The 26,831-nt window shown below is 47.8% G+C and overlaps 1 protein-coding gene across 1 annotated transcript in view; it reads right to left on the reverse strand.

The window, feature by feature from the left end:
• Sorl1 (sortilin related receptor 1) overlaps positions 1 to 25,106 on the reverse strand; it is a 163,899-nt gene extending 138,793 nt beyond the window's left edge. The window contains exons 1-2 of the mRNA XM_005069402.4: positions 24,685 to 25,106; positions 8,016 to 8,132 (exon numbers count right to left, since the gene is read on the reverse strand). Coding sequence (XP_005069459.1) covers positions 8,016 to 8,132; positions 24,685 to 24,969 — 402 coding nt within the window. The 5' untranslated portion in view covers positions 24,970 to 25,106. The remainder of the gene's footprint in view (positions 1 to 8,015; positions 8,133 to 24,684) is intronic.
• Between the last annotated feature and the right edge of the window lie 1,725 nt (positions 25,107 to 26,831).

Consider the following 26,831-nt stretch of genomic DNA (forward strand, 5'->3'; position numbering starts at 1 on the left):
ACCCCAGCTTCCCACTCCTAGTCCTGACAGAGCAAGGTTCCCCGGGAGTCCGTGATATCATGAACTTTGACTCACATCACATAACCCACAAAAGGGAAGCAGGGGACTTCTGAGACTGTCCTCAAAGTTGGGGCTGGCCGGGGAGGCAGAAAGCATGAGGACTCTGCAGCCACCCCGGCGCCCGGAGCACAAAGTCCTCTCACCCCGGAGGTAAGACCAAGCCCAACCCAGAGGTAAGACCAAGCCCCAGAGCAGCTGGCAAACACTGGAATAAAACATCCTCTCCCAGCCGGGTGGAATGCTCCAGTCCGGATGCAGACCGAATGCACTCTGAGAGGGAACGGACTGAAAATTTGTTTTGTACATCTGTTGAAATGTCCCCAAAAGGTAATCAGGATAATTGAATTCTTCATCCCTCGACTAGGAAGATGACATCCCGTACCCAAAGAGAGAAACCCATCAAAGGCCTCCAGTGAGATGAAAAGGAGAGGGTGCTGAGTGAAAAAAAAAAAGCGTGCACGGAGGAAAAATGCCAGCAGGCTGAGAGGGGGAGGCTGGTGGTATAGCGCTTGTCTAGGATACACTAGGTCCTAGTTCAACCCCTAGCGCAAGTGTATACACATACACACTTAAATACAAGCGGTCGGTATCAGAACCCACTCACTAATGCTTTGTGACTCTATAGTGGGAGACCATAGCAGCAGCAACAGCAGCAGCAGCAAGATGCTGAACCCTGCCTATAGACTTGCTTCTCCACCGCCTTGTGGCTCCTGTTGACACAGTAACCACAGAGACACCACATAATAAAGGTCATCTACTCACTATGCACAGAAACGATGCTGATCCCATCAAGGGAATGAGTTTGGGTCACCTGCACAGCAACCCTACCTGGGAAGCGCAATTGTAAGGTCATTTCATAAAGGAGACCACGGGGCTTGCCAAGATCACAACCTAGAAAGTCATCAAGGCAAGGGGCTGAAGAGATGGTTAAGCGCACTTGGCTGCTCTTCCAAAAGAATGGAGTTCAGTCCCTGGCATCTACATCAGGGAGCTCACACCCAACCACTTGTAACTTCAGCACCAGGGATCTGGTGCCCTCTGCTGGTCTCCACAAGTACGTGTACATGCATGTGCATACACACAAGTAGATAATAAAACATCTTTTTGTTGTTGTTTTGTTTTGTTTTTGGAGACAGGGTTTCTCTGTGGCTTTGGGGGCTTTCCTAGAACTAGCTCTTGTAGACCAGGTTAATCTCGAACTCACAGAGCTCCACCTGCCTCAGCCTCCTGAGTGCTGGGATTAAAGGCGTGCACCACCACCCGGCTAATAAAACAAATCTTAACGAAGAATACAAAAACAAACCTGGGGAAAAGGCCCCCGACCCAGATCACCTGCCTTCAAGCTAGTGACCTCAAACCACTATTATCTCAGGTCATAAAGCACAAAATGGTCACTGTGGGGTATTTTCAAACTAGACTTTACTACCTGGGAGATATGGTATATTAATATAATCAAAGGATGTAAAACAAACCTGATAGGTAAGTATCACACTGTTAATTTTTTTCAATTATTTATGGGAAAGATAGCTGAGGAAAGCATGGAAGAAAAACAGCAGGCAGTTTCCAAAGAGAGTGGCTAGACTCAACTGAGAGTTGAGTCCATCTCAACTTCTGAGTTGCCATCTCCGCCCATTTGATTCAACTACAAATAAGCCTTGAGGGTTTAGCAGGAGCCAAGCCCAGCGCTGGGCACCAGACACACGGAGACTAACAAAAGACATGGTCATCAGACAAGGATGGGTCTGTAAGTGTGTGAATGCCTGCTGTGCTAATGAGGCCATGAACAGACTGTAAAGGACAGGAGGCTGAACATGGGGCTCTGAGAATGCAGCCGCCATTGCCATTTAACACAGGTCGGGGTTAAGGGAGGCTGGGTGTCTCTGCCTCCAACTGGGGCATCTCAGAAAGAACTACTCACAGGATGGACGATGCTGCCCTGGAGGCATCTGTGACCAGCTAGCGAGTTGATAGTTCACAAATAACCTGAGTGGGTAAAAGACCAAGGGGGAACTTCATGCATTCTGTTTGCCAAGAATAGACACGTTTTCCCAGGAAAGCTCGAGAGCTGTACAGTGCAAACTAATGGGAAACTAAGCAAGTCCTTAGTTTCCTTCTCCAACTCCAGTCTCCTGTGATCTGATAATCCACTGTGAGAGGCACAAATGGGATCCTATGTTCACATCGCAGTGAGATTTTTTTTTCCTTGTCCCTCCTATACTCTAGTCCTCTTCCTCCTTATGAATCTGGCAAGGAAATCCCAGCTTCAGGGTACCCAGAGTATGCCAGTTAGTCAACAAAAGACATCTGTAATGAATAAATATGATTATAAACCAAAGAGTGAGTAAATGAATATGCTGAATCAATCAACAAAGAGAGTGAACTGAGTTAATTGGTGAGTCATGGAGAAGACAGTATCTACACTGGATTGCCTCCAGGGTCCCCATGGATACCAAAATCCAGTGACACTCAAGCGTCTGAGGAAAAAAAATAGCACAGGAGCTGCATGCATTCTCCCATACACTTTAAACTATCTCCAAACTGCTTGTAACAATTAAGACAACATATGTCTTATAATATGTGAATGAATACCTGTTTGTACTGCATTGTCTTAACAATGACAAGGGAGAAAAAAAATGTCTGTTCATGGTCAGAATCTTGGAGTAGCACTCTCAGACACAGGATCTGCTGTAGCTTTTGAGATGATAAAAGATAAGCGGCACAGCAGGAAATGACTAGTCCAAGGTCACATTGGTAGTAACTGCCCAAGCTTTGCCAGCCTCTTGAGATTCCAAGCCTGCTTGTCTTTTCACTCTGCAAGTTATCCTCAGTGAGACGGTTCCTTTCTCCATACTTAATGTCAGGAGTTCGAGCCAGCAGGGAGAAAAGTCCTAGGCAGGCAGAATACACGCACTTCCTGAGATTCTCAACCGTAGGGCTGCCACAGCACAGGTGGCAGTAAAACCTCTTCCTTGTGACACCTGCAAACAAGCCTGACCATCTCATGGGTCTTCAACTTAATGGAGGTTAAGAAGGAGAGGACAAGGACCCATCCTATGCCTGAAGTCTATCACAGATCGCGCATCGACCTGCCTTGTCTTGTCCAGGTTAAACACTTCAACAAGCTATTTTTAGCCCGTCCTTGTAATTTCTTACTTCTCTTTGTCAGACACAGACGACACTCAGGGCTGGGGAACAGTTGTCCCTCCACAGTGACAGCACACAAAAGGCCTCTAAAGGTTTGGTTAATGGTAAGGGGGTGGGGGTGGCTCTGCAGTCTCTGTACTGCACCCCAATTACAAATTCTATTTGGAGCTGTCTGTGGCTCACGGCAGCATGCTGCTGCTGACTCACTGGCCACTGTCATCGCCAGGTGAACTGGAGCAGACAGCCTGAGCTGATGTCTGCTGCCTGCACAGTTTGTTTTCTTCCAGACACAGGTTCCTCCACTAATTAGTCCTCTCTGACCTCAATATGACACCGTTCCTTAAACAACAACAACAACAAAGAAAATCTAACATGGGAGGGTTCTAAACTGCCCCAAGGTCCCAATTAGATCATTTCCTTACCCATAAAGATAGTTCTTTGAAGTGACATTCCATGTAGTTCAAAATTATATAGTAATAATGGAGGGCAGGAGGAGGGCACACTGAAATGTTGGAAGGCAGCCCCTCCTCTGGCACCGCCCCAAGCCTTTTATAGCGGGGCTGTGATCTTAGCGGATTTACCCAATGCCCAGGCAAGACACTGGTCGAACACAGTTTCTGAGTGAAGTCTAAGCCTGGCATGGTAGTTCACACTATAATCCCAGGACTAGGGTAGCTCAGGCAAGAAGAAGGAAAGAGTTCAAGGCCAACCGGGCTGCATAAAAAGTCCCAGGCCAGCCTGAGAGCACGTCCCAAAGAAAAGAAGAAAGAAATGAAAAAATAATGGTGATGATGATAGCAATAACAATAACAACAATGATAATAATAAATTTTAAAAATTAAAACAAGAACCTGGGTCAGCACCTGACACTCTGCATTTCTAAACAGCTTCCAGAAAACACTCGTGTGGACGACCTACCTACCGTACTTTGGGTACCTTTCTCATTTGCTTTCTGTTGCTGTGATAAAAACACCGGCCGAAAGCAACTGAAGAAGAGTTAGGGTAAGAGTTGGGGTTTCAAGGCAGAGATTCGAGACAAGAACCTAGAGGCAGAAACTGAAGCATAGACCATGGAGGAACGCTGCTCACTGGCTTACTCCCCATGGCTCCCTCATCCTGCCTTCCATACAACTCAGGACCACCAGCCCAGAGTTGGCACCATCTACAGTATTCTGAGCCCTCCCAGTCAATTATTAATCAAGAAAATGCACCCACAGACACGCCTACAGGCCAATCTGATGGAGGCATTTTCTCAGTTGAGGTCCCTTCTTTCCAAATGATTCTAGCTTATGTCAGGTTCACAAGAAAACTAACCAGAGCAGGTACCAAAGTTTGGGAAGTTTGTTTTGAAGTACTGAGTATCAAACACAGAACCTTGTACACCCAGGCAATTGTTTTACTAACCACTGTACTATGCCTAATGGAGATATACACAGCGTCCCAACCAGAGAACTGAATCAGTTGGGATCAATAATCACCAACTAGAACCTCTAAAGCTGAGGTTGAAAATAAATTTTCTCTTTATAAGCTACTTGTCTCAAGCATTTTGTTATAGTAACCAAAAAAACATAAATAAGATAATATAAATTATTTGGCTCAAAGTCAGATTATTTATAAATGGCAGAGCCAGGGTTCCAACCTGAGCATTGGGATGTCAGAGGCTCTCTGTACTATCAGCAAGGATGGGAGTTCTGCTACCTAACTGACCCTGGAGGAAACCAATCATATCACACTAGTCCAGGGACAAGACGATTGAGTCATATTATTCGTGGCATCTTGGTGGATTCTGATCCTCTGGTAGTTATTGTCCCTATGTAGCATTTTGGGCCAATTATGCTGCACCTGAATACTTCATTATTTCTGCTGGTAGTTGACAGATTGTTTTGGGTTGGGTTTGGGGGAGGGATTTTTTTTTGAGACAAGAACTCACTCTGTAGCCCAGGTTAGACTTGAACTCACAATATCCATCCTCCTACGCCCCCATCCCACCCACCCCCGCTGCCTCAGTCTAGTATCGCAGACCTGAACCACCATATTGGATGGCGAATAGATACTTTCTAAAATGCACCAGAAATCAGGAATAAAGAAATAAAGTCGAGATAAACCACAACCTATGTTGCAGTTCATTGGCTCACTGCAGGGATAGATGACCTTTGCAGGAGACAATCCTCAGTGATGATCGCTGATGACAGGTGGTTTGGTTTGGTTTGGCTTCAGAGCAAGCCATCTGGGATCCCCGGTTCCACCCTTGTTTGCATACAGAATACTCATGACCTCAGCCGTTCTCTGCCCTCACACAGGTCCTTACCTGTACGCAAGCTCTTTCCCTTCAGACAGGGGTTTTACTGAACCAAGCCTCCAGGCCTCTTGAAGGAACATTTGGATTGTTCCCTCAGCAGTGCCACTGACTCTTCCTCTGAGTCACAGTTTATTTTTGCACTAACTTTTCACATCCGAACATCTCTCAGTTTCGGCTGCCAATTCTTTAATGCGGTTTGTACACAGGTGGAGGAAAATTCTGACATCTCTATTTATTAACTCTGGACATTAAGTTTCCTTTCCATTTAATCTTCTGTCCTACGTCATTCCAGGATAATGACTTCAAATGGCCAATGAGGTCTTCAAAGCAAATACTCCAACATTTCCACAAAGTGAGAGCTGAGTTGGATAGGCCAGTAATACTTGAATGGTCAACGTTCCTGGTTCACTTAAGACTGAGGGGGTCTGAGATGTGAACTTTTGGTGCTCGGCACAGAAAAATGGGTCCTTCTGGTAATTCTAAGTCAAATCCATGACTGGGTCTACATTTTCATTACACACCTCTACTCCAATCACTGACATGTTAAGTGATCTGTTGTGAATTATTTGTGCTGCAAAGACCTTTTATATGTCCTTCAAAAATATAAAAAAATATTTAAGAATGTTTACCTTTTTTGCAGTGACAAATCTTTCCTGAAAAAGGGATTGTTTTATGCATAAATACCCTGAAGATTCCTCAACATAAAACAGCATAGAGCTGGCTCCTGTGCCTAAAAGGGACTCCTAGTAACAGGTACATGGTAACTACAGAGCATCCCGAGGCCAGTGGGCACTCATACACAGCCACCCATGTGTGACTGCTTACAAACCTTGAACATATTTATTTATAAACCAGCCTAAGTTGTTGCCCCAAACAAGTCCAGCTTTGCTCAAGAGCAAAACACTAACACTAGCCATTATCTGCATTATCCCATGCTCCATGGCTCAGAGTGCTCACCAGACAGAGCTCTGCAGCTGCTGGCCAGCCTTTCTTCAAGTCTCCCTAATTGTGACACCCAAGCGCACAGGGATCCTCTGGCCAGAATGCAAGGCGAGGCGAGGAATACAGCATGTTCTAGCCACAGCTTCACTCTTATGAAAAAGTAGTCACCCACCCCCAGGGCAGGCAGGCAGGGGCAGTTGCTTTGCCCACAAGGAGATGCCTGGATTGCAGAACCAGGGGCCAAGGACCAGTTCTGCCCCTAATGCTAGATTCTTATTTGGCCTACATGGTACTTGTCAGAACTATATTTTAGCTGCCAACTGCTAAGACTTAGCAACTTTACACAAAGGGAGCTCTGGGCTGGGGGTAAAAGCTTAATGGGAGAGAGGTTACCTGGCATGTACCAGGCCCTGTGTTACATCCCTGGCACCACAGAATACAGCAAAAGACTTTATGACCTTCTGCTGAAGTCAGGAGATCTGGCTGCACTGGACCAGTAACCTGCATGGCCTCCAGGCCCTGGCACCTGTTCACCACAGCCCTGGGAAGTATTTCTGCAGCTTCCTAGTGCCTCTCTACCACAAACCAAGCATCAGTCACCACATCTCCTGTCTCAAAAACAAACAAAAATCTTGGGGGTGGCTTTCCTCCCATCCTGGATCTGGAAGTCTTGTACAGGCTTCTGGGTCTGTAACCTTTGTTTTTAGCTCTTCAAAGCATCTAACCAAAACATCATCAGCCAAAAAAGTGCAGATTAAGAATGTAAGAGAATTTGAATCAGCTGGACTTGGTAGCTCATGCTCATCATCCCAGCATTGAAGAGACTGGGCTACAGGGCTGCCATGAGTTCAAAGCCAGCCAAGAGAGAGCTAGAGAATCTATAGAGTGTGCTGGAGAGTGAGACCCTGTAACAACAACACACATACACATACACAAAAACAGATACATACATGCAGATAGATACACAATACAAACTCCATAGAAACATGGATGGGTGGGTGGATAGATAGACAGGCACAGGATGAATGTTAAAGAGAAGATGTATACATAGTTTGATACGAGATAGATGATTGATAGACACATAGATAGGAGACAGATAGATAGAGCATACATATGAATGCTAACAAAGGGATAATACATGATAAGTAAAGGAGAAAGAGAATGAATCTGTCAACAGCTCATCAGCCCTGCTAGCATATGGAAAAGACCAATCAGTTTAACTTCATCTGGGCCAGCTCCAAGTTGCTCTGCCCTGGAGTACTCTTTGGCACTTTGTGGAGCGATCAGTGTAGACCACCTGTGAGTTTTGGAGCTATCAATGCAGACAACCTGTGATATCACAAAGCCATCCTTAACTGTACATATCTACTTGGTTGACTCTACCCTGTGTTCAGTATGCAAGCTCACATGTATTATTTTCCATACCTCTTCACTGTCTTGTAGTTCATACCATCCATCCTCTAATTACCCATGATTTGTTTTTTATTTTTTTTCTGACATGACAACCTGGAAGATCAGAAGGGTCCTGTCAATTATTCCCAGGAGGGCCCAGCGCCATGGAGATACTTACATCACTGCTCTTAGGCCTGGCCAGTGCGAGGCTGTCTCGGGCTAATGCCACAATCACGTTGCTTTTCTCTCCGGCCCAGTGCACCACCATCTGATTATGGGAGTCATTCAGACTGACCTGAAAGAGACCAAAAGGAAATCAGGACCTGTGGTGAGGGACAGCCACACACATTCCAAACCAAGACTCCCGGTCTTCCTCTGTCACTGGGATTCTGAGATGTGGAGCTTGGGGTCAAGGCAGTCTTTCTCACCACTCTGCAAACTCTCCCATTAGCACCTTCCCCAGGAAGAAACACCAGCCCCTCCCACAGTCAGTTACACTGTGGATGTATCTCCCCGGGGATATGACTGCACAAGGGACTCCTTTGCTTTATTCTATCCTTGGTGACATCACTCCATGTGTGTGATGTGCACTTGTAAGACTGCAAACCGAACACTGAAACTTCCTGTTCATTCAAAACAAAAAAACAAACAAAAAAAAAAACCACAACACCATAGGCTGGGAGTGGTGGGGTGGAGAAGGGATGGATGAAAAGAACAACTTTTTTTACATTTACATTGTGTGTGTGTGTTTTTCAAGAGTGTGTGCCATAGAGCATGTGTGGAGGTCAGAGAACCAGAGAACAGGACTACTTTCTGGTGTCAGGCCTTTTCCTCCAGCATTCGAGTTCCAGGAATTGAACTTAGGTTATGTGTCTTGGCCGCACGTACCTTTACACACTGAGCCATCTCACCAATCAGAAGGAATAACTTCTAATGTCCTGTAGCACAGCAGGGTGACTATGACTGACAACAACAGTTAATTGTATTCAAAATAAAGAAGATTTTAAATTCTCTTGACAGAAACAAATGACTGTCTGGGGTGATGGACCACCCAGTTCCCTGAGAATCACCTGGATGTGCCACTTATGTGACCATGACACACATGCTAAAACATCACCAGGCTGCACCTCAGGGACATGGACCAGTGTGTGACAATTAAAATGTATCTAAAATATTTTTTTAAATCCACAGGTCAAAAGGCCACATCCTTTCTGAACTTCTTCCTAAACCAGTGTGTCAGGGAGAAGGCATCGTTTCTCAGCTTTAGGTAAGAATGAAAAAGGAAAGGAAGGCTTCCTTATGGGATTTCTCTACTTTTTGTTGACATTCGGGGTTTTTTTGAGACAGGGTTTCATTAAGTAGCCTAGTGATCGTGATCCTCCTGCCCCAGCCTCAGTGCTGAGATAGCTGAGCGTGTCACCTGACCTTTAAGTGTATTTCTTAAGTGTCTCAAATAAGGAAACATTTCTCGGTTCTAAACAGAACTCCCAGCCTTTTAGTCTTGCAGACTAGTCAAATAAAAACAGAATAAATAGGCCAACTGAAGTATGCGTGGCCATTTCTGTTTTGCCTGGTAAGCCACCATGTCAAGCTTGACCAGCTACTCTCTGCCTGTTTCTTGAAGACACCATAGACTCTTGCCCTGACTGAGACAGCAAGGTTTATCCCCGGGACAGCGCTCCAGGCAGAGGTTGTTTGAGACATCCTAGGGACCACTCCAGCCCCGGACCACACAGCCCTGTTTTCTTTCCCCATCCACACAGGCAGTGCCAACTCAGATCCCAATGCCCTAGAGGCAAACAGGGTAACAGGATAGAAAGCGCCTGGGTTCCTGATAGGCGAGCCTGAGGCTGATAAGGGACACTCACTTTGAACTTCTTAGAATTGAGAGGTAGCTACATGACTAGACTGTCAGGGTTTGTTTGTTAAAACCAAGGAAGCATAGAAACTCAGAGAAAAGAGCCATTCTTTTAGGTCACTTTTGACTCATGGAAAAAGTAGCTGTGTGACTTTGTTTTTCTCTTTTCACTGTTGGGCCTCTGGCTGGACCACGCTGAATGTGTGTGTTCTCTTCTTAGTTCACCATTCACTGACAGGCATCAGTCCCAAGACCGACTTTTCAGAACCCTGGAGCTTTACAAGTTATTCAACCTGTGGGGACACCAACAAGCTCCAGCTGCCTCACTGAGAAGCAGGATGAGGCCTCCCCAAACCCAGAGCTATCCCGGGTCCTGCTGAGTAGTGTCTAGAATCAACTTAGTTGGCTGAAGATCATCTCAAGAACCATCTCAGGCCCACAGGCTGGAAGGTCCAGCTTGAAGGATTCAGCACCTGTGTCTGAGCTTGGAGAACTCACCCAACCTGGCTAACACCAACTCTTGGACTAATGAAGAGTTCAAGTTGAGCAAACCCACCTTTCTCACAGTAGACCTCCAGCAGAAACCCCGCCCCTGCAAGGCCCCTCCCTCTTCCTTTCCCTTCCTCCTCCACCCTGACGCACCTCACCCACTCCTTGGGGTGCTCTCGGATGTCACAAGGGAGAAGAAAAACACCTGGGCCACAAACTTGGCAGCTAGCTCCACTGAGGAGCTAATCTGTAACGGCCCTGCTTTGGGTTTTAAACACCTGCATCTAATTGGATCCAAGAACCAACCGTTTAAATATATATATATATACATATATATATACATATACATATATATATATGAAGTGAGACCGTTTCAAATAAAAAAGACCCTTGATATTTTTTTAGAAAAATATGTCACTCCAAAACTCCACTTCTCACTCCCAGTAGATAAGTCCAGGCAAGCATCAACAGAAACGAGCAAATCAAAAACTAGAAATAAATTATTTAACTCAAAAAGCTGCTAAGGGACTCTCCCCAACTGCTCAAACCTTCCTCTAACTTCCTCTTCCCTTCTCCTCACTTTCAACCTAGGCGTACAGGAAGCAATTGGAAATACTGTTGGGTCAGAGATCCACCAGCACAAACATCTCGGGTCCTCGAGCAGAAATCTTCTCCCCTAGGAACCAGAAGGGAGTACAGAAAGAACTATGTAAATGGCACTGGGAAAGGAGTTAGTAACCTAGGAGCATCACCTGAAGTCCACACGGGGTCCGAGATGAGAAGACCCTCCCATTTCCAGTCTGGCCATCCTAAAAACCTCAGGCAAAGCCATCCCTCTGGCAGATTAATAATCAGAGGACCCTTTGAACAGGCTACAAAGAGATCAGAGTGGAGAAGAGGTCTGCCAACACTTGCTGAGGTCTTTGTAGCAGAGGGCGGAGGTTTTGTTAACCGATCCTGAGGGATGAGGGATAAAATGGACACAAAGGAGAGGCATCAAAATATTCCAGGCTGTTCTTACAAAGAAAGCCTCTAGAAGACAAGCTTGGTGGAACACTTCTTTTCTTCTCTTTTCTCTTTTTTAAAGCCTTTTCTCTCTGACATTCCCTTTATTCCTAAGAGCAGACTGAAAAAGGGCAACCCATCGTAGGGAGAGAGAAAGCTCTCCAGCAAGCAACGGCTTGTCCAAGGGTCACCAGGCACTCACACAAGCAGTTCCGCTCCTTGCCTTGGCAGAGACGTCAAGCATATCCAGTCATGAGAATAACTCCCTAGTGAGTCACCACTAATCTACAAGGCAGCCCAGGTGCCCAACCCCCCCCCAAGGCACAGACCCAGAATCAGTAGCAGGAATCAATGCACCCCAAGGACAAGGGAGCCAGGAGAGCGAGGTCAGCAAGCCGTAAATTGTATTAAGGTCAAGACATCCAGTCTATTTTCCTCCTCTCCATGCCGAGGATAAGGCAGGAAGCAGTCCCTAAAGGACTGTCTTGCCATCCTCCATTGACTGTGACCAAGAAACCAACAGCCCCCCAACATCAAGAGCCCCCAGATTCCCATGGCTGGACCCCTTAGCGGTGGTTTCTAGTTGGTGTTCTTTGCCCTCCTCCATAGCCAGATCTGCAGCCCTCTAGGATAGCTGCAGTACTGCTTGCAGATCGGTTCCACCAGCCTCTCCCACTTAGTTCCGCACACTGATGGAGGAGACACCGGCCTGCCAGGGGGTGGGGGGAGGCGGGAGGATGACTTTTCCAGGAACATAACCTTGATATGTAGTCAGTCATAGTCATAACCCCGGGGTGTGAACAACCTTCCTTCTCTTGTCTCTGGCTCACAGACCATTGCTGCAGCCTGATAAATGAGACACAATTAATTGGGGCTGTAAAAGAAAAGCAGTAAGGGAGGGGCCTGAGCAACTCTGCTGGGAAGGCAGGGGTGGAAAAATTGTGTGCCCCAGGGATGAATATAAAACTGCATCTTAGATGACAAACTACATCAGGCAGGCCTGCCAGACCTGTGCTAGGCTCACAGGCAAGGGGTTAAAAGAGCCCCAGAGGCCGCCTGGTCTAGGAGGAGAGCCCTGGAGGTGACCCATCCTGGATCAGACCTCCAGAGGTCACTCTCTGTAGGATCAAACCCCAGAAGTCACCTGGTCTGTGGTCAAAACCTCCAGAGCTCACCTAGCCCAGGATCAGGACTCCAGAACTCACCTGGTTGAAAAACAGAGACCTAGAGGTCCACTGCCGAAGATCAGAAGCGCCTGTCCCATCCCAGAAACGCCTATTCAGAAGCCCTCCTTAGGTAACCCACGCATGAGCATTTGGAAAAATCCCTTAAGAGTCTCATGTAACTCATTTAGGAGGTGATGAACCTGATCCATTCTCTTTCTTGCAGAAAACGAGAGGCCAAGAAAACAGTTTTTAGGGGGTTGAGGAAAGATCAACACAGTTTTTGAGGGGGATATGGGGGGAGACCTGTTCGCGGGAATTTGGGATAATTGTTAATGGAGGCTTCATGTAATGCTAACTCACTGATAAAGATGAATCTTTTAAAAAATGCCAGACACAAAGGTCACATACTGCATGACTCAATTAACATAAAATATCCTGGGCAGGTAAATCCACAAAGACAGAAAACAGACGGGTGTCTACCAGGAGGCTGAGGAAAGAAGAGAGTAACTGCGATGTTCCTTGGGACTAATGAGAATGTTATGGACCTGGACAGAGGCAGTTGATATGCAATGCACGGATTGTACCAAAGACCACTGCATTTTCAATGGCTGTTACATAAATTCCCCTTCATTTTCTAGAGCATCTCTATACCTGTGTGGAACACGCCATTCTCAAGTGCAGATCCAATACCTAGGAGCTCCTACTCGTAAGCAGTACTTATATCCGTTCAACTCACCAAGGGCCCTCATGCTACCAAAAGACGCAGAGAGCATGAAGTATAAAGGAGGAGGCTGGAGGCTGGGTCTCTGGCCAAAGCAACACTTGAAAGGCCAGTGAGAGCACCTGCAGAGTCAGAGCACACCCATCACCTTGCTGTCCCCCACTGGTGCAATGGCCACCGGCTCAGGAGTATCAGCAGACTCCCAGCAATTGTTGTGTTGCCCACACCTCGATGTAGCTCAAAGTCTTTACCAAACATCACCACCCACATAGCTGTCCCTCGGTCCCCCAACATGCCCCAGTGCTCCACAGAGGTACAACGAACTCGCTTCTTATTATTCCCTAACCATTCAGAGCGGGGAGAATCTGTTGCTATCCACTCCTCAGGTTCTGTCGTTATAAATAGAAGGGAGGAAATAAAGTACTTGTTGGAAGGAAGTGATGCAAATCCCATTAAGGACACACTGAGGTCTGCTAGCTGCCCCACACTCTGTGGGCTCTTTAATCATGTCTTACCTCTGAGAGCACAGCAAGGGCTTCTGGGAGAAATTAGGGAGAGGATGAGACATTCCCAAGGAACCCACCAAATTCTGTATGGCCCTTTATGCCGTACAGGAGGACAGGGGCACCTTCATGTAATGGCCCCACACCTCTCTCCATTCATTTCTTCTTGGCCTTCACACAGGCCAAACACAAAGCTCAAGATGTCCTAGACACTCCAGCTTGGCACCCTCATGCCTCCTACACAGAAAGCCGTCCTGGTTCAGTTCTCTGCCTCACTGACCATGAAATACTGAGAAGCATCTTTAAAAATTCAGCAGTGATGTACAAAACAAATAGCCTTACCCTTCAACCCTGAGGATAGAGTCAGCAGCCAAAACTCCCCCCCCAACCAAGTACCTGACACCAGGGGGCCCTTAGAAACCAAAGATGGACAGCCCATGTTCAACCAGGTGACCTACATGTGAGGTATGCAGATCAGCTCCCAGTGTCCCCTTTCTGGACCAAGTTCCCACTATATTTAGAAAGCTCATTACCCTCCCTGGACTCCCTACCTCAGGAGAACTGAAATCCAGTTTATGAGTGCTCCCCGAAGACAGTCCTGTCCCTGGGTTTGGCACACTCTCTTGACCTTGGAGGTGGCTCAAGACGAAGCCTGTACTAAGAGACCTTGCTAACCACTTAGCTGACAAATTCATGCTGCCCATTTTATGGACGAGGAAACAAAAGAAAGGCCTTGAACTAAAAAATACGGCATTTTGCTACCATCTTCACTAGAGCTGTGAGGTTGCCATAGATGGATAGGACAGATGGATGGATGGAAGGAGGAAGGGAAGATGGAGGGAGGAAGGGAAAATGGAAGGAGGAAGAGAAAGTGGAGGAAGGGAAGATGGAAGACGGAATAGCTTTTCTTCCTACCACGCCATAAAGACAATAACCACATTCTCACTGGCTTGCACCCTACCTGTCATTCACTGCCACATACCACCACACCTTCCAGACGTACACTGTCCCCTGACAATGGCATGTCTTGTTCCAGGAGGGCTCTGGAGTAAAAGGAGCCAGAGAAAGAAAAATCTGTCCCTTCCTTTGCTAGTGTGAAAAAAAAAAGGAAGAAATATCAGAGCCAGAAGCTCAGAGAACATCTAACAACTGCTGGCTGGAGAGGCTCTGCTCTGAGACATTTATGGGGAACATTCCATATTGCCTTTAGACAGGCTTGCCAGCACCACCACCCCCCACACACAGTAAGCATCCCTAGCAGCACACACCTGTGTTCTGTGAGGATTTCCCTATAGAACCCCAAGCATCCGTTCACTCCTTTAGAGACAAGAGTCTAGCTGTGTAACCCAGGCTGCCCTGGAGTCTACCACGAAGCTCACTCAGGCTGACCTTGAACTCTCAACCCTTCTGCTTCCACTTCCTCCAAAGACACTTACTTCTACTGCTCGGGTTAGGGATGGGGAGGTTCCAAGCCACCCACTTTCCCCAACTCTCCTGTTTGACTCTGCAGCTTTGCTATAAATAGCTCCTTGCTTTGCTCCTTCAATAAGTGTTTATTGAGCATATACTGTAAGCCAGATGCTACCCTAGGTGTTAGGAAAGCACCAGACTTGCTGGACTCGCCTGGCTTCTCTTAAATTAGCAGAGGAAAGAACCACCAAGTCACCAACTTAATGAGTGCTCAAACTCCAGTTGTCAGACAGGCCCTGACTTCTACGGAGAGGAGAACGATACTTCCTTGTAGAGCTAATAAAACAAAGATGGAGCATGGCAGTTATGGACAGAGGGCTGGGGCAGAATCTAAAACAGCGGTGCAGCCCAAATAGCCTGGGCGAGGGCGACATATGAGAACTCTGGGTTCTAGGGGAAGGTGGCTGAAGGATTTCACAGAAAGGAAGAAAGGGAGGGAAGAAGGAAGAGAGGGAGAGAAGGAAGGGGAGGAAGGAAAGGAGGGGGCGAGGGAGGGACCTCTACGCAAGAGGACCCCCTATGTGTGAGAGGCAATGGTGTCATATAAATTTGAACCGAGTCAGAGGTTTGCTATGGGTCTTGTCGTCACAGGTTGCTAGCTGTCTAACCAGGGAGCCGCTTGCTTCTCTTTCTGAGCTACTAGATATTGGCCTGGGAATGGAGATGAATAGTAACCCTCCCCAGGTTCACAGGACTGTTGCAAGAAACACGACGTAAACCATGGGTGTGTTTCATAAACGTCCACATTCATATGCATCATTTACTTCCAGGTCCAAATGACTTTCTGCCCAAGTCAGCCATTCCTTTTTCTTTTCTTTTTCTTTTTTGTCTTTTTTGTTTTTGTTTTTCGAGACAGGGTTTCTCTATTGCTTTTGGAGCCTGTCCTGGAACTCTCTCAGTAGACCAGGCTGGTCTCGAACTCACAGAGATCCGATTGCCTCTGCCTCCCGAGTGCTGGGATTAAAGGTGTGAGCCACCAATGCCCGGCTCAAGTCAGCCATTCTTTACAGCATAGTTCCATGTAAAAACTCAACATTGGTATCACCAGGGTTGGAACAGAGACCCAAGGGCAAGACATGACACATGTCAAATAGTAAGGCACCACACATCTCACTGTCTCTTAAACTGATAGCTAATGACGATTTCAGGCAGCTCCCCCATGCCTCATGCTTGACAATAGGGCTCAGAAAGCTGGGGGAAGCCCAAAGTCTAGGTCCCAAGATGTTACCACTAACACGGCTCCCTAACACTGTCCTCACCCCCAAGGCACAGCATTTAAACCTGTCATCCCAGAGCAGAAGACCTGAAGACCTCACCCGAAGCATCTTTTCCACACTGGAAAAGAACTGCAAACAAGATGACTAATCCACAAGGCACATGCACCTCAACCCGGAAAACCAAGGATGGCCAAGTTCCCAGTAACAAGAGCTGGCCTGGGAGCTGCCGAGGCTCAGCCTGGTGACAGGAGCTAGCAGCAGCTCTCTCCTGCTTGCCTGACTCTCCAAATCTGTTCTAATAGCCTGTTCACCTGTGCCCAACTCCACCCAGCCACACCTAATCCTTCTCCTCCAGCTTGATCACCTCCACCCTAGCACACCTCTCCAAAGTCAGCAAACCCCATGCACGGTTAACTGCAAGACACACGTCTATAACTAACTACTCAGTGAGCGACTTCCAGGGAACTAAACACACGCCAGTGAGGTATATTTTAGGTATGGTGTCTCGTTACTTAATTAATTGGGTACAGGTTTCAAACATCCAAATTCCTTTAAACGGCCTTGGATTCCAGATTGTTTGCCCAGCTCTGCTCTGTCCCCACCCCCCCCTTAAATCAAGAAATCAAGGTTCTCAGCAGGTCAGCTTTGACCTTCCCAGGTCTCAGGATTGTCAAGCCTGAGCTGCCATGAACATCACAGTGAACAGACAAGCAAGGTTCTATGGGGTCCAGGACCAAACAGCATCCAGAGTGACAGACTCAGAGCCAATGTCTTTCCAAATAAATAACGCCCAAGCAGTCATCTTTTGGTTGTTGCTGTTTTTGTTTTTGTTTTTTAAGGGAGGGATAATGCAGTACATTGGTCCCTACATGGGACAAAATGCATTTGTTATCTGTACAGCTTTTTATTGCCCTTGTCTGCCACTCAGATTCGGGATATAATCACATCAGCCTGCCTTTCTGAGAATTCGTAGCTGTGTTTTTAATCTAATTCAGGGGCCTGCAGATAAATCATCCTGAAGGGTCCCGATTTTCCAAGCCAAGAGCCTGCAGCGGCAGCAACAGCAATGGCATGCTAAGTTAAAGGGCCAGCAAGGAAGGAGGGCCAGCTTTAGATGCAGTGACAAAGACCACACGGCTCTATTGTTTGTCTTTGTGCCAGCCTGAAGGGTCGAAGGGATGAAAGACAGGCCCAGATCCATCGAGGTAAGTCAACAAGAGCCCAGGGAGTAGAGGGCAGGGCCGCAAGGCAGCCTCACTGTTAAGGCACTGTTTACATCTCACTGCTACATGGGACCCAGCGGATCTGCACCCCTCTGCACAGCCTGGATAGCCCCGGGCTGTTTGCGTAAACACAGCAGCACAAGAGAGGGCACACAAGTTTGGGGAGTCCTTCTGAAGGGCCAGCCTTCCAAGGGTCTGATGGAAAGAGGCAACTGTGCAGAAGCCAGTCCCCAAATGAAGGCAGTGCCCACTTGTCCTCAACAGTGCCCCATGCGGCCCTCCCTAGCCACTGCAACTTGGCAATCGGCAGCCTCAGAGACCTAGGGTTTGCCCAAAGCCCTCAACTCCTGTTTTCACTTCCCCTGTTTATGATAAGCCGCTCTCCTCCGGTAAAGCAGAAGCTAGGATGTCTAGGCCTCCTTCCACGCGATAGAGAAGTGTGCTGGCAGGAAGTACTGTAATAGCCAGGATCTACAGGTCTACGCTTTAAATCCATTAAAATTCAGTGAAAAGAAATTCAGTTCTTCCACCAGGCTAGCCACAGTTCAAGTGTTCGGTGGCCCCATTTGCCTAGCAGACACACTGCACACACAGATGTGGATCAGCACTGCCTGCCCAGCAGTGTTCCACTGGAAGATCAGTTACAAGGCCAGAACACAGGATCAGACAGCTCTCTGTGACAGCAGTGATGGAGCATGGAGTCGCCATCATATTTAACAAGTGCTCAGGGCTGAGGGTATAGTTCACAGAGGAACATGTGTTCCGCATGCACAAGGCACTGGGCTCAACACACACACACACACACACACACACACACACACACACACACACACACACTGGACACCTGAATTTCACAATCACTCTTTAATTCACTATTGCAGTTAAGACTGTTACTAAGTCCCACTCTTGTGGAGTCCGCTCAACTATTCATGGTGCATTGCTGTCTTTTGATTTTTTACTCCAGGCATCTCACAGTAACGTAGGATACAGCCCATACCTTGACCCTGACCAGCAGCCCACCCTGCTTTTCCTACTTTTTGGCATCATCAGCTGCTTTGATGCTAAAAGGCCACCCAGGCCATTTCTTCGAAGGCCTAAGGTTCCCAAGTCGATAAACCAATAAATTAGGTCGAAATTAACTGTGACTCATTTTAAACTGAGGAAATTGATTTCTGAATGTACGTGGCTGGACTGAATATGTCATCTGCCAGCAGATCCTGGCTTACCTGGAGAATGCACAGGAATGCCCTGTTCTCATTAACAAAGAAAACACCTCCTCCCTGAAACCCCAGGCAATTTCCAGAGAAATACCAATCCCCAAATGTTCAAACCAAAAGAGAGTGAACTCTCCTGTCCATCACATTCATTTAAGCCTGAAAAAAATGAAGGAAAGGTCCACATAACACCCCAGATTTTAATGCAGTTCTGTGTAATCAACCATCAATTATCCATAACTGTCAAATATTCCAAACTCCACAATGGCTTTCCCTGAAGACATTTATATAGCCATTTCCCCTATCTGCAATTCAAAGAATGCAAACTCATTTAATATTCACCTGAACAAACTTTAATTAAGAAGGTAAACTGATGCTTTAAAAGAGAGAGACTAAATATATACAAAAGCAAATAAATTAGTCCAGGTATTTCATGATTTTCAGAATATCAGTCTGCCCCCATATCTCTTTATGATGGACTGGACAGGGCCAGCTTGATCTATAGCCAGCTGCCTTGGGATTAAACCATAATGCCACAAAGATGCCTGTGATCTCTAAGGAGGAAGAGATTCCAGTTGACAATGCAATGATCCTACAGCATCTGTTCTTTGTCTTGGGATAGGCAGTGTTGTAAGGATCTGCCTCTTGGATCCAGGTCTTAAAGCAATTTATTAAGCATACCATTAACTCCATTTTGCAGTTTACGGTGAAAAGATTATCCAAAGGAGCACAAAGCTATAATGTGGTCCCTATATTCTGAAGTCCTCACAAAGTGGGTTCCATTTCTCTAGGGGCTGCTGAACTCTCTGTACGCTATGAGGGGGCTCCGCAGTGCTGTCCTCCTGGACCACACTGGAGAAGGGGGAAAGGACTAGTCTTACACCTAGCCTAGAAAAAGAATAACAATCTATTTTATAAGTGACACTTCAGGAAACATCTGAATACCCATGGCCACCACACCACAAATATATTTAGAGTTTAAATTAATCCCATTATTCAGGACACCAAGGTTCCAGATAACAAAAGGCTGCTGGTAGCTTGATTGTGTGTACATTCACGTTATGTACACTTAGCCTAGTTCTGTAAGGAGACCCAAAAGCTTGGAGGCAATAGTTACCAGCTGAGAAAGGACACGCTCGTGATACATGAGAACTTGAAGAATTCACCTGTCACTGCTCATCCCTTCCTATAAGTGGCTTTGTTAGCATGAGTTACCTGCTACAGGCTAGGGAAACAGAGGGTGAGGTGTCATCCTTTTTAATTCTCAGTGCCTCTCCTCAAGGGCTCCTTTCCTCCATTCCTCCCATCTCAAAGCCTCTACTGTTCCAGGCTCCAAGCTAATGATGAGCCAAATGGTGCCAGACACAGCCCAGAGCTCAATAGAGGGATACACCCACAACCAGGAGAGGTTTCTCAAGGTCACATCCCTCACCAACCCAAGGGGCCAACCAGGCCGCTACATACACAGAACCCAGCTTGGAATGGTCAACATGCTGCCTTCTCATCTTCGTCTGGAAGAACACAGGTCAACATCCCGACTTCAGAATCAACTAGCCAATTCTTTCCCAAGCTAGTCTATCTTGTAAGAATCAACACCACAGTGATCTAAAGCCAAACAGTATTCTCTCCCCAAAGAAAGCCTTTTGTCCAAGGTCCTTGTGTTGCAATGAACACTTTGTTTTTAGTCTGAAATCAGGACACTGTATCCTTTCTGTCCTCTAAAATGCAAGAATTAGGAACAGAGAACTTGTTGCAAGCAAAATAAACCTGTAATTCTTGTTAGGCTTTGTGCCTCATTCCAAAGGATCCCCACCCCCACCTCCAAAAAATAAAAATACCAGTAGCAAAAACCAATATGAGTCCTAAAAGGGAGAATGCAAAAAGAACATGAATCCTAGGTCTTTATTAGAATTTACTCTCAGATTGCACAGGAAAACCAGGGCTACATTCCTGAGGGCCATCTCATTTGCTTCTGCACCATGGAGTGAACCATTCTGTCTATCTGTGGCCTCCCCGTGGCCCTCCTTATACATAACTTTATATAACCTAATGTGTTCCCTACTCTCTATGCCTCTTCTTCTGGGTAGAAAATGGATCCACAGATAGCTATTAAGGGCCTCCCATACTGTGAAACACAGAGAAGGACCAAACCAGGACTTCAAAGGAGTCACAGGAAGATGAAGCATTAATTATAACCCAAGGCAGGGCTGGAACCAGACTTAGAACTGCTCCCACAGGACTGAGAATACTAGGGGCTCTGGAGTATCGGGGAACTGAACAAGGGTTCTGCAAGCAACGAGTTGAGGAAGATCTTTGGGGAAGAGGGCAAAGAAAGTGTGATGGCAAAGGGCAGGGCAAGAAGTCAGTGTGGTACCCACCTGGGGTGGGGGTGAGAGTGGTATAGTACGCCTTTAATCCCAGCGCTTGGGAAGCAGAGGAGGCGAGTTCCACCTGGTCTACAAAGGGAGTGCCAGAACAACCAGGGATGCACAGAGACACCCTCTCTGGGGGGGAGGGGTCAGTGTGGCAAAAACTATAGACTAAGCTGGGCTTGGCAACACACACCTGTAAAGTCAGCACTCTGGAGACAGAAGCAATAGGATCATCAGTTAAAGGCCAGTCTGAGCTTCATGGGAACTTTCAGGCCTGCTTGGGCTAAATGACCCAAGACTCTCACCAAAACAATTTTTAATTAGATACATTTTTATATATTATTAAATTTAAAAGATATAATAGCTTCATCCTCTGATTTTACTTTTTTTGGGGGGAGGGGTGTTCTAGACAAGGTTTCTCTGTGTAGCCCGTGTTGTCAATTCTGGCCCTCAAACTTAAACCCAGAGATTAACTTACCTCTGCTTCCAGAGTGCTGGAATTAAAGGCATACGCCACCATGGCCCAGCTTTAATTTGACCTTTTGGAGGAAAAATACAAACAAACTAAAAAAGGTTTTCCTTGTAACCTTTGAATTTGTATAGCAGAAAAAGCCTACTATCGGGCATTAGTAGCACATGCCTTTAATCCCAGCACTCGGGAGGCAGAGGCAGGCGGATCTCTGTGAGTTCGAGGCCAGTCTGGTCTACAGATCTAGTTCCAGGACAGCCTCCAAAACAATACAGAGAAAGCCTACTATCTGGTCCATTGGTCTCCACTATTACAAATATGCTCCTGGGTGACCATGTCAGAACAAGTTCTCCAGATTAGAAAATCTTCCTAAGAAGAAGGAACATGGTCAAAATAACAAAATCTTTCTACCCCGTAAGTCAGGAGGGCAAAAGAACAGATGCTCCAATATGATGTGCCAACCACAGGTTCCTTCCTCGGCCAAACTTTCCCTGGCCAAAGCCTTCCTTTCTCTCCTCTCCGAAACTAGTGGCCTTCCGCTTCCAGCCCTGACAAGTGTCCCTATGTATTCCCTCACCCTCACCAAGATCCAAGGACAAGAAGCTGCAGAGCATGTAAGTCTCCCTGCCCCCAGCTATCACTCCACCTCCCGAGCCTCACACAGCCACAGGAGGGCCATGGCTGGCTGAGTGGGCACAGGTGTACTGGTTCCCGCCGGCTCACTTACAGCACTCTCTCCTGCCTCCTTGAGTTGCTGTTTGTTGTTTGTTTTTGTTTTGAGAAACACACTCCCTTCAGACAACTGTTCGCTGTAGCGTTTGGGTTTAAAAACTGAAGGGAATTTAAGACACTTGGTGCAGGGCAAGAGTTACAAGGAACATATGGATTAGTAAATAGTACAGCCGCATCCTGATGCATTTGGGGGTGACTGAAGCACTATTCATAACCGGGTCTGTCCCAGGAAAAACAGGGGGCACACAGCCACCTTTGCTCCCAAAAAGACATGAGTTACTCCAGAGACCCAGAGAAGAGCCCCTAGCCACACCACCACTGTTTCCTGTGCTTATAGCCTGAAGGGCCCAAACTAGGTTAGAACATGTGGTAGAAGCCTCAAACCCTGATGTTCTTCCTTCTGTCTGACTCAATTCCTTGACTATGAAGGTTAATGCTATTTCTCATTAACCTGGGGCAACAGAGAACAAGGGTACAGGAAGGCAGCCCCAGCGAGGAAGAGCACAGTGAGGGATCCTCGCCATTCTGTGGGAATTCCTCATTCTGAGTTCAACTGCTGGCTGGATCTGCACCCTTCAATGGAACCAGTCTGGCTGGCCTGGAGACATGAAAGCAAAGGGAGGGTTTTGGAGTCGCTCCCAACAAGAGCAGAGTTCATCTCTAGCCTGCTCCAAATCCCTGGGAGATTTTCACACGGCAAACCCAGAGAAAGGAGGAGATGGAGAACAGCACCGGTATGGATATTGTAGCGACTAGAAAATGCCTCTTTCAACTGCTGCGGAGGACCTGAGCTCCGAGGGACTGTCCCCTCCACTTCCCACTCCCAGCCTGCACAGTAGAGCCAGCTAGGCAGGCTGGGGGAACCCATCCTCACCAGCTCCACACTGACATGCTTGCTGACTTCCAAAGCTCAAAAAAGGAAGTTCGGATGGAGTTGAAGTGGGGGACAAGGATCTGGGCCCAAGAGGAACAGGGCAGGTGGACTTCAGTAGCCTGAGCCCTGAGCCTCCCACCCCCAAGCAGTTACAGGTCATCTGGTATACATTTCTTCCCGGGGGAGGGGCTGCTTCCTGTTCCCACCCCTCTATCCGCAGAGCCAAATACATTTTATTTTGGAAGGAGAGTGTTTAGGAAGCACTGAATCCTGGCAAGGTGACTCCCGGCACCCAAAGGTCAGTGGGACCGTGTAGGCAAGAACTAAAGCACTCCAGCCCTCGCCTATGTGACCTGGGATTAGTCACTGCACCTTTCACACCTTGGATTTCTTCACCCAAAGCATGCCACCATAGGATGGCATGTTTTATGAGAGGCTCTCTGGCTCCAGGAGTTGATCATTTAACTCTACGTGTAGCCTGAAGGAAGGCTTTGCTATGGCCAAAAACCAGAAAGGCAGAACCCAGGCTAATCTTTTAATTTGTACTTTAGAAAGGACCATACTTTAGGAAGTGATCATGTTTATGATCACTTTTTCTCTCCCACCGACCTTCTGGCTTTTCTGATGCCAATCTTAACCTCAGGACTGGGAGTTTCTCGGGAGACAATAACACCCGGTAAATTAATTCTGCCAATGCTGATAATAATGGACAAACTCGGCCTGCCATCCCTAGTCAGTGGGGGCCCTAAGAGTAAAACGTGTGTTACTTATGACCTAATAAACCCATTACCTGGATAGAGATTAATGTATATGAATACATACATAATGTAATGAATAATAAGTCCACCAATTTCTTGCAGTCCTTTCAAATCCCTGAGTGTCATAAGAGATAATTCCTGTCTAAATAAAGTCATTACCCTGAAGAGGTAGGAAGGAACGGGGGTGGGATGGTATGCCACACTCCCACGAAAATAAAAATCCAGCCTTACATATACACATGCACAAGCACACACGCACACATCTACCGGGTACACAAGGGACAATCGTGGAGCTTTGAGAGTTGCCCACCTTTATTGGGGTTCTTGAGGGTAAACGCGGAAAGCCCTCCTCTGCAATTCTATGTAAGAGCTTTACAACTGCAGGGTTCTCGCCCCCACTGCCAAAGGATGGGGGGGGGAGGTCAGGTTTTTATCCTGATGTATAAATGATGCTGTACTCCTCCAATACCTGCTGGAAACTACACTGGTCTGTCTGCATACAGCCTGGGAAAAGAGGCGTTGCACCCTTTGAGTTACCTGGAATACATTTTCTAAAATCGACAGGAAGAAGGAAAAGATCTATGCGACCCGAGTGTTGACGACTGTACTCATGTGATGTGGGGGGAAAGAGAAGAAAAGAGAAAGAAACACATGCCAGCCGGGAAGTCCCCAAGCGGTGCCTGCACCTGGGAAGCGACTGCAAAGGATGGGTGTGGGGGCGAGGAAGTGTTGGGAGAGGAAAGGGTTGGAAGGAGGCGGCTGGCAGAAGTGCTCACCTGTCCATACACCTGGATGGGCTGGGGCTGCACAGTAGCGCTCCGCCGCGTCCTGAGTGGCTTCCCGGCCGCCGGGCTCGCCCCCCGGGCATCCCCGTGAGTCCCCAGTCGCAGTTCCTGCAGGTCGCCCTGCACCACGAAGAAGCCCCAGTCCTGGGGCAAGGGCGTGCGGCCACCGTACAATCTCTTCGTCCAGCCCCCGCCGAGAGCCCCGGGGGGCAGCAGCGCGACCAGGGCGAATAGGAAAGGGAGTCGCGACTCCCTCCTGCTGCTCCGTGTCGCCATGTTCGGGCGAACGCTCCCGCAGGTGGCGCCGCCGCCAGGAGAGAATGTGCAGCGCGCGCAGGGACAGCGCCGGGCTAGAGCCGGGGCCGCGCGCGCCGCTCCCGGAGCTCCAAGCTGCCCGGGCCGCTCCGCTGCGCCCGCCACCGCTGCCACGGCCACCGCCGCCGCCGGGTCCCGCTCGCTCGGCGCCGCGCCGTCACGTGTGCGCTCGCAGCGCGTCCCCTTCGCGCACTTTCTTCGCTCGCCGCGACTGCGGCCCCGCCCCCTGGGATGGGGAAGTCAAGGCAGAGAGCGCCCGCAGGTCCCAGGCGCGCACACCTCGCCCTCCCTGCCGCAATGAAGAATTGTGTGGGCCCTGTGCTCCATTTCCCCGGTGTGAGTTAGCTACTCCACGGATTCCTGGGGTCCCCTAGTCGCCCGAAATCGCCGCCAATCTCCGCCCCTTGTGCAGCCACTCGACCACCCTTCCTGGGCCTTGGCTTCATGCCTACCTCCAATGGCGAGCAGCAAACCACAGAATTAGCCCCGAGCACACCACCGACAAGAGTCGAGATGAACCTGCCCCGTTGTGAAACTTACATGGTTTCAACTATGGCACAGAAATGTACTTGAAGTGGCCGCTGCTCAAACTACCCTTGATCAAGCTAAACTGCCTGTGTCCAGCAGAGCATAGCAGACAAACACCCTGAACGGAAGCAGTGAAACCTAGGCTGCACCTCACCAGGAACTTGGCCCACCTGGACCTTTATACAGTAAGAAGTATGACCCCGCACACATGGATGGATATCTGGGCATGGCCCAGGGCCCCACCACGATCTCTTACTTTGATTCCCCCCTCAAGGTGTCCCAGCACTGAGCCACTCTCAGTGGCAAGATGAGTGTATCTCCCAGTCCCTTCGGCCAACACTGCTAGTTGTAAAGGCTGTAAAGATTGTACTTGTGCAGGAGAGGGCAGGAGCCCAAGGAGAGGAGGGAGTGCACTTTCAATGCACCTTAAAATCAGCTCCAAGAGTCAGGTTTTCTGGAACTGCTTTTACACTTTTTTTTTTCCAGTTGGTGGGAGCAGCTAAGTGTTAATGCTGTATTTCATCCTATGTCTCTCCGGATTCAGGTCCTGGTTACCGAGATGACTGAAGGCAGAGCAGAGCTGTTGCTGAAGCCTCTTCAACAAGCCAGTAGCTTGGTTCTGCCTCTTGTCCAGCTGTCACTCAAGCTCCTTCTAGTTAGCTTAGTCTAGCTCCTTCCTCCAACCAAGACCTCCATTGACAACCTGCCAAAACCTGTCATAATATGATCTGGGTTTGTCCCCAAGTTGAAATGTATGCCATTATGATGGTGTCAGAAGCTGAGTGCCTTTAAGAGACAATTACACCACTGAGAGGGAGCCGTGACTTCTCAGTGGAGGCAGTTTGTTCTCCCAAAAGCAGTTGGTAGAGCTTTACCTTAGGTCAGTCCTCAAAAAGTAATGTCAGCCTCACTGGCTAGTCCTGCTTCCCATAAGAGCTGAAGCAGCGTAAGGCTCTCAGAGAAGCTGAGCAGACACCAGCATCGTGTTCATGGACTTCCCATGAGTCCAAAACTCAACTGTTTCTATGTCACCTGACCTCTCTTCCAACAACAGAGAAAAGTAAAAGAAGGCCAACATTTCTTCACCTCCGTAAATCCATCATTCTACTGCCCTGCTCCATCCTATAGGAGGCTTTCTGAGAGCTTCGGCTCAGGTTCTGCAGCCTCCCAACCAGCCACTTTCCCTCTGGCCCCTTGTCAGATGTTGTCCTTCTGTTATCCAACTTGGTATCATTACTGAACCACCTAGCTGACCCCCAAAAGCCACTGCGCCATGGTTATCTCCCATTGCCCAT

The sequence above is a fragment of the Mesocricetus auratus genome, unplaced genomic scaffold (assembly GCF_017639785.1).
Source record: "Mesocricetus auratus isolate SY011 unplaced genomic scaffold, BCM_Maur_2.0 Super-Scaffold_100022, whole genome shotgun sequence".
In the NCBI taxonomy this organism is placed as follows: domain Eukaryota; kingdom Metazoa; phylum Chordata; class Mammalia; order Rodentia; family Cricetidae; genus Mesocricetus; species Mesocricetus auratus.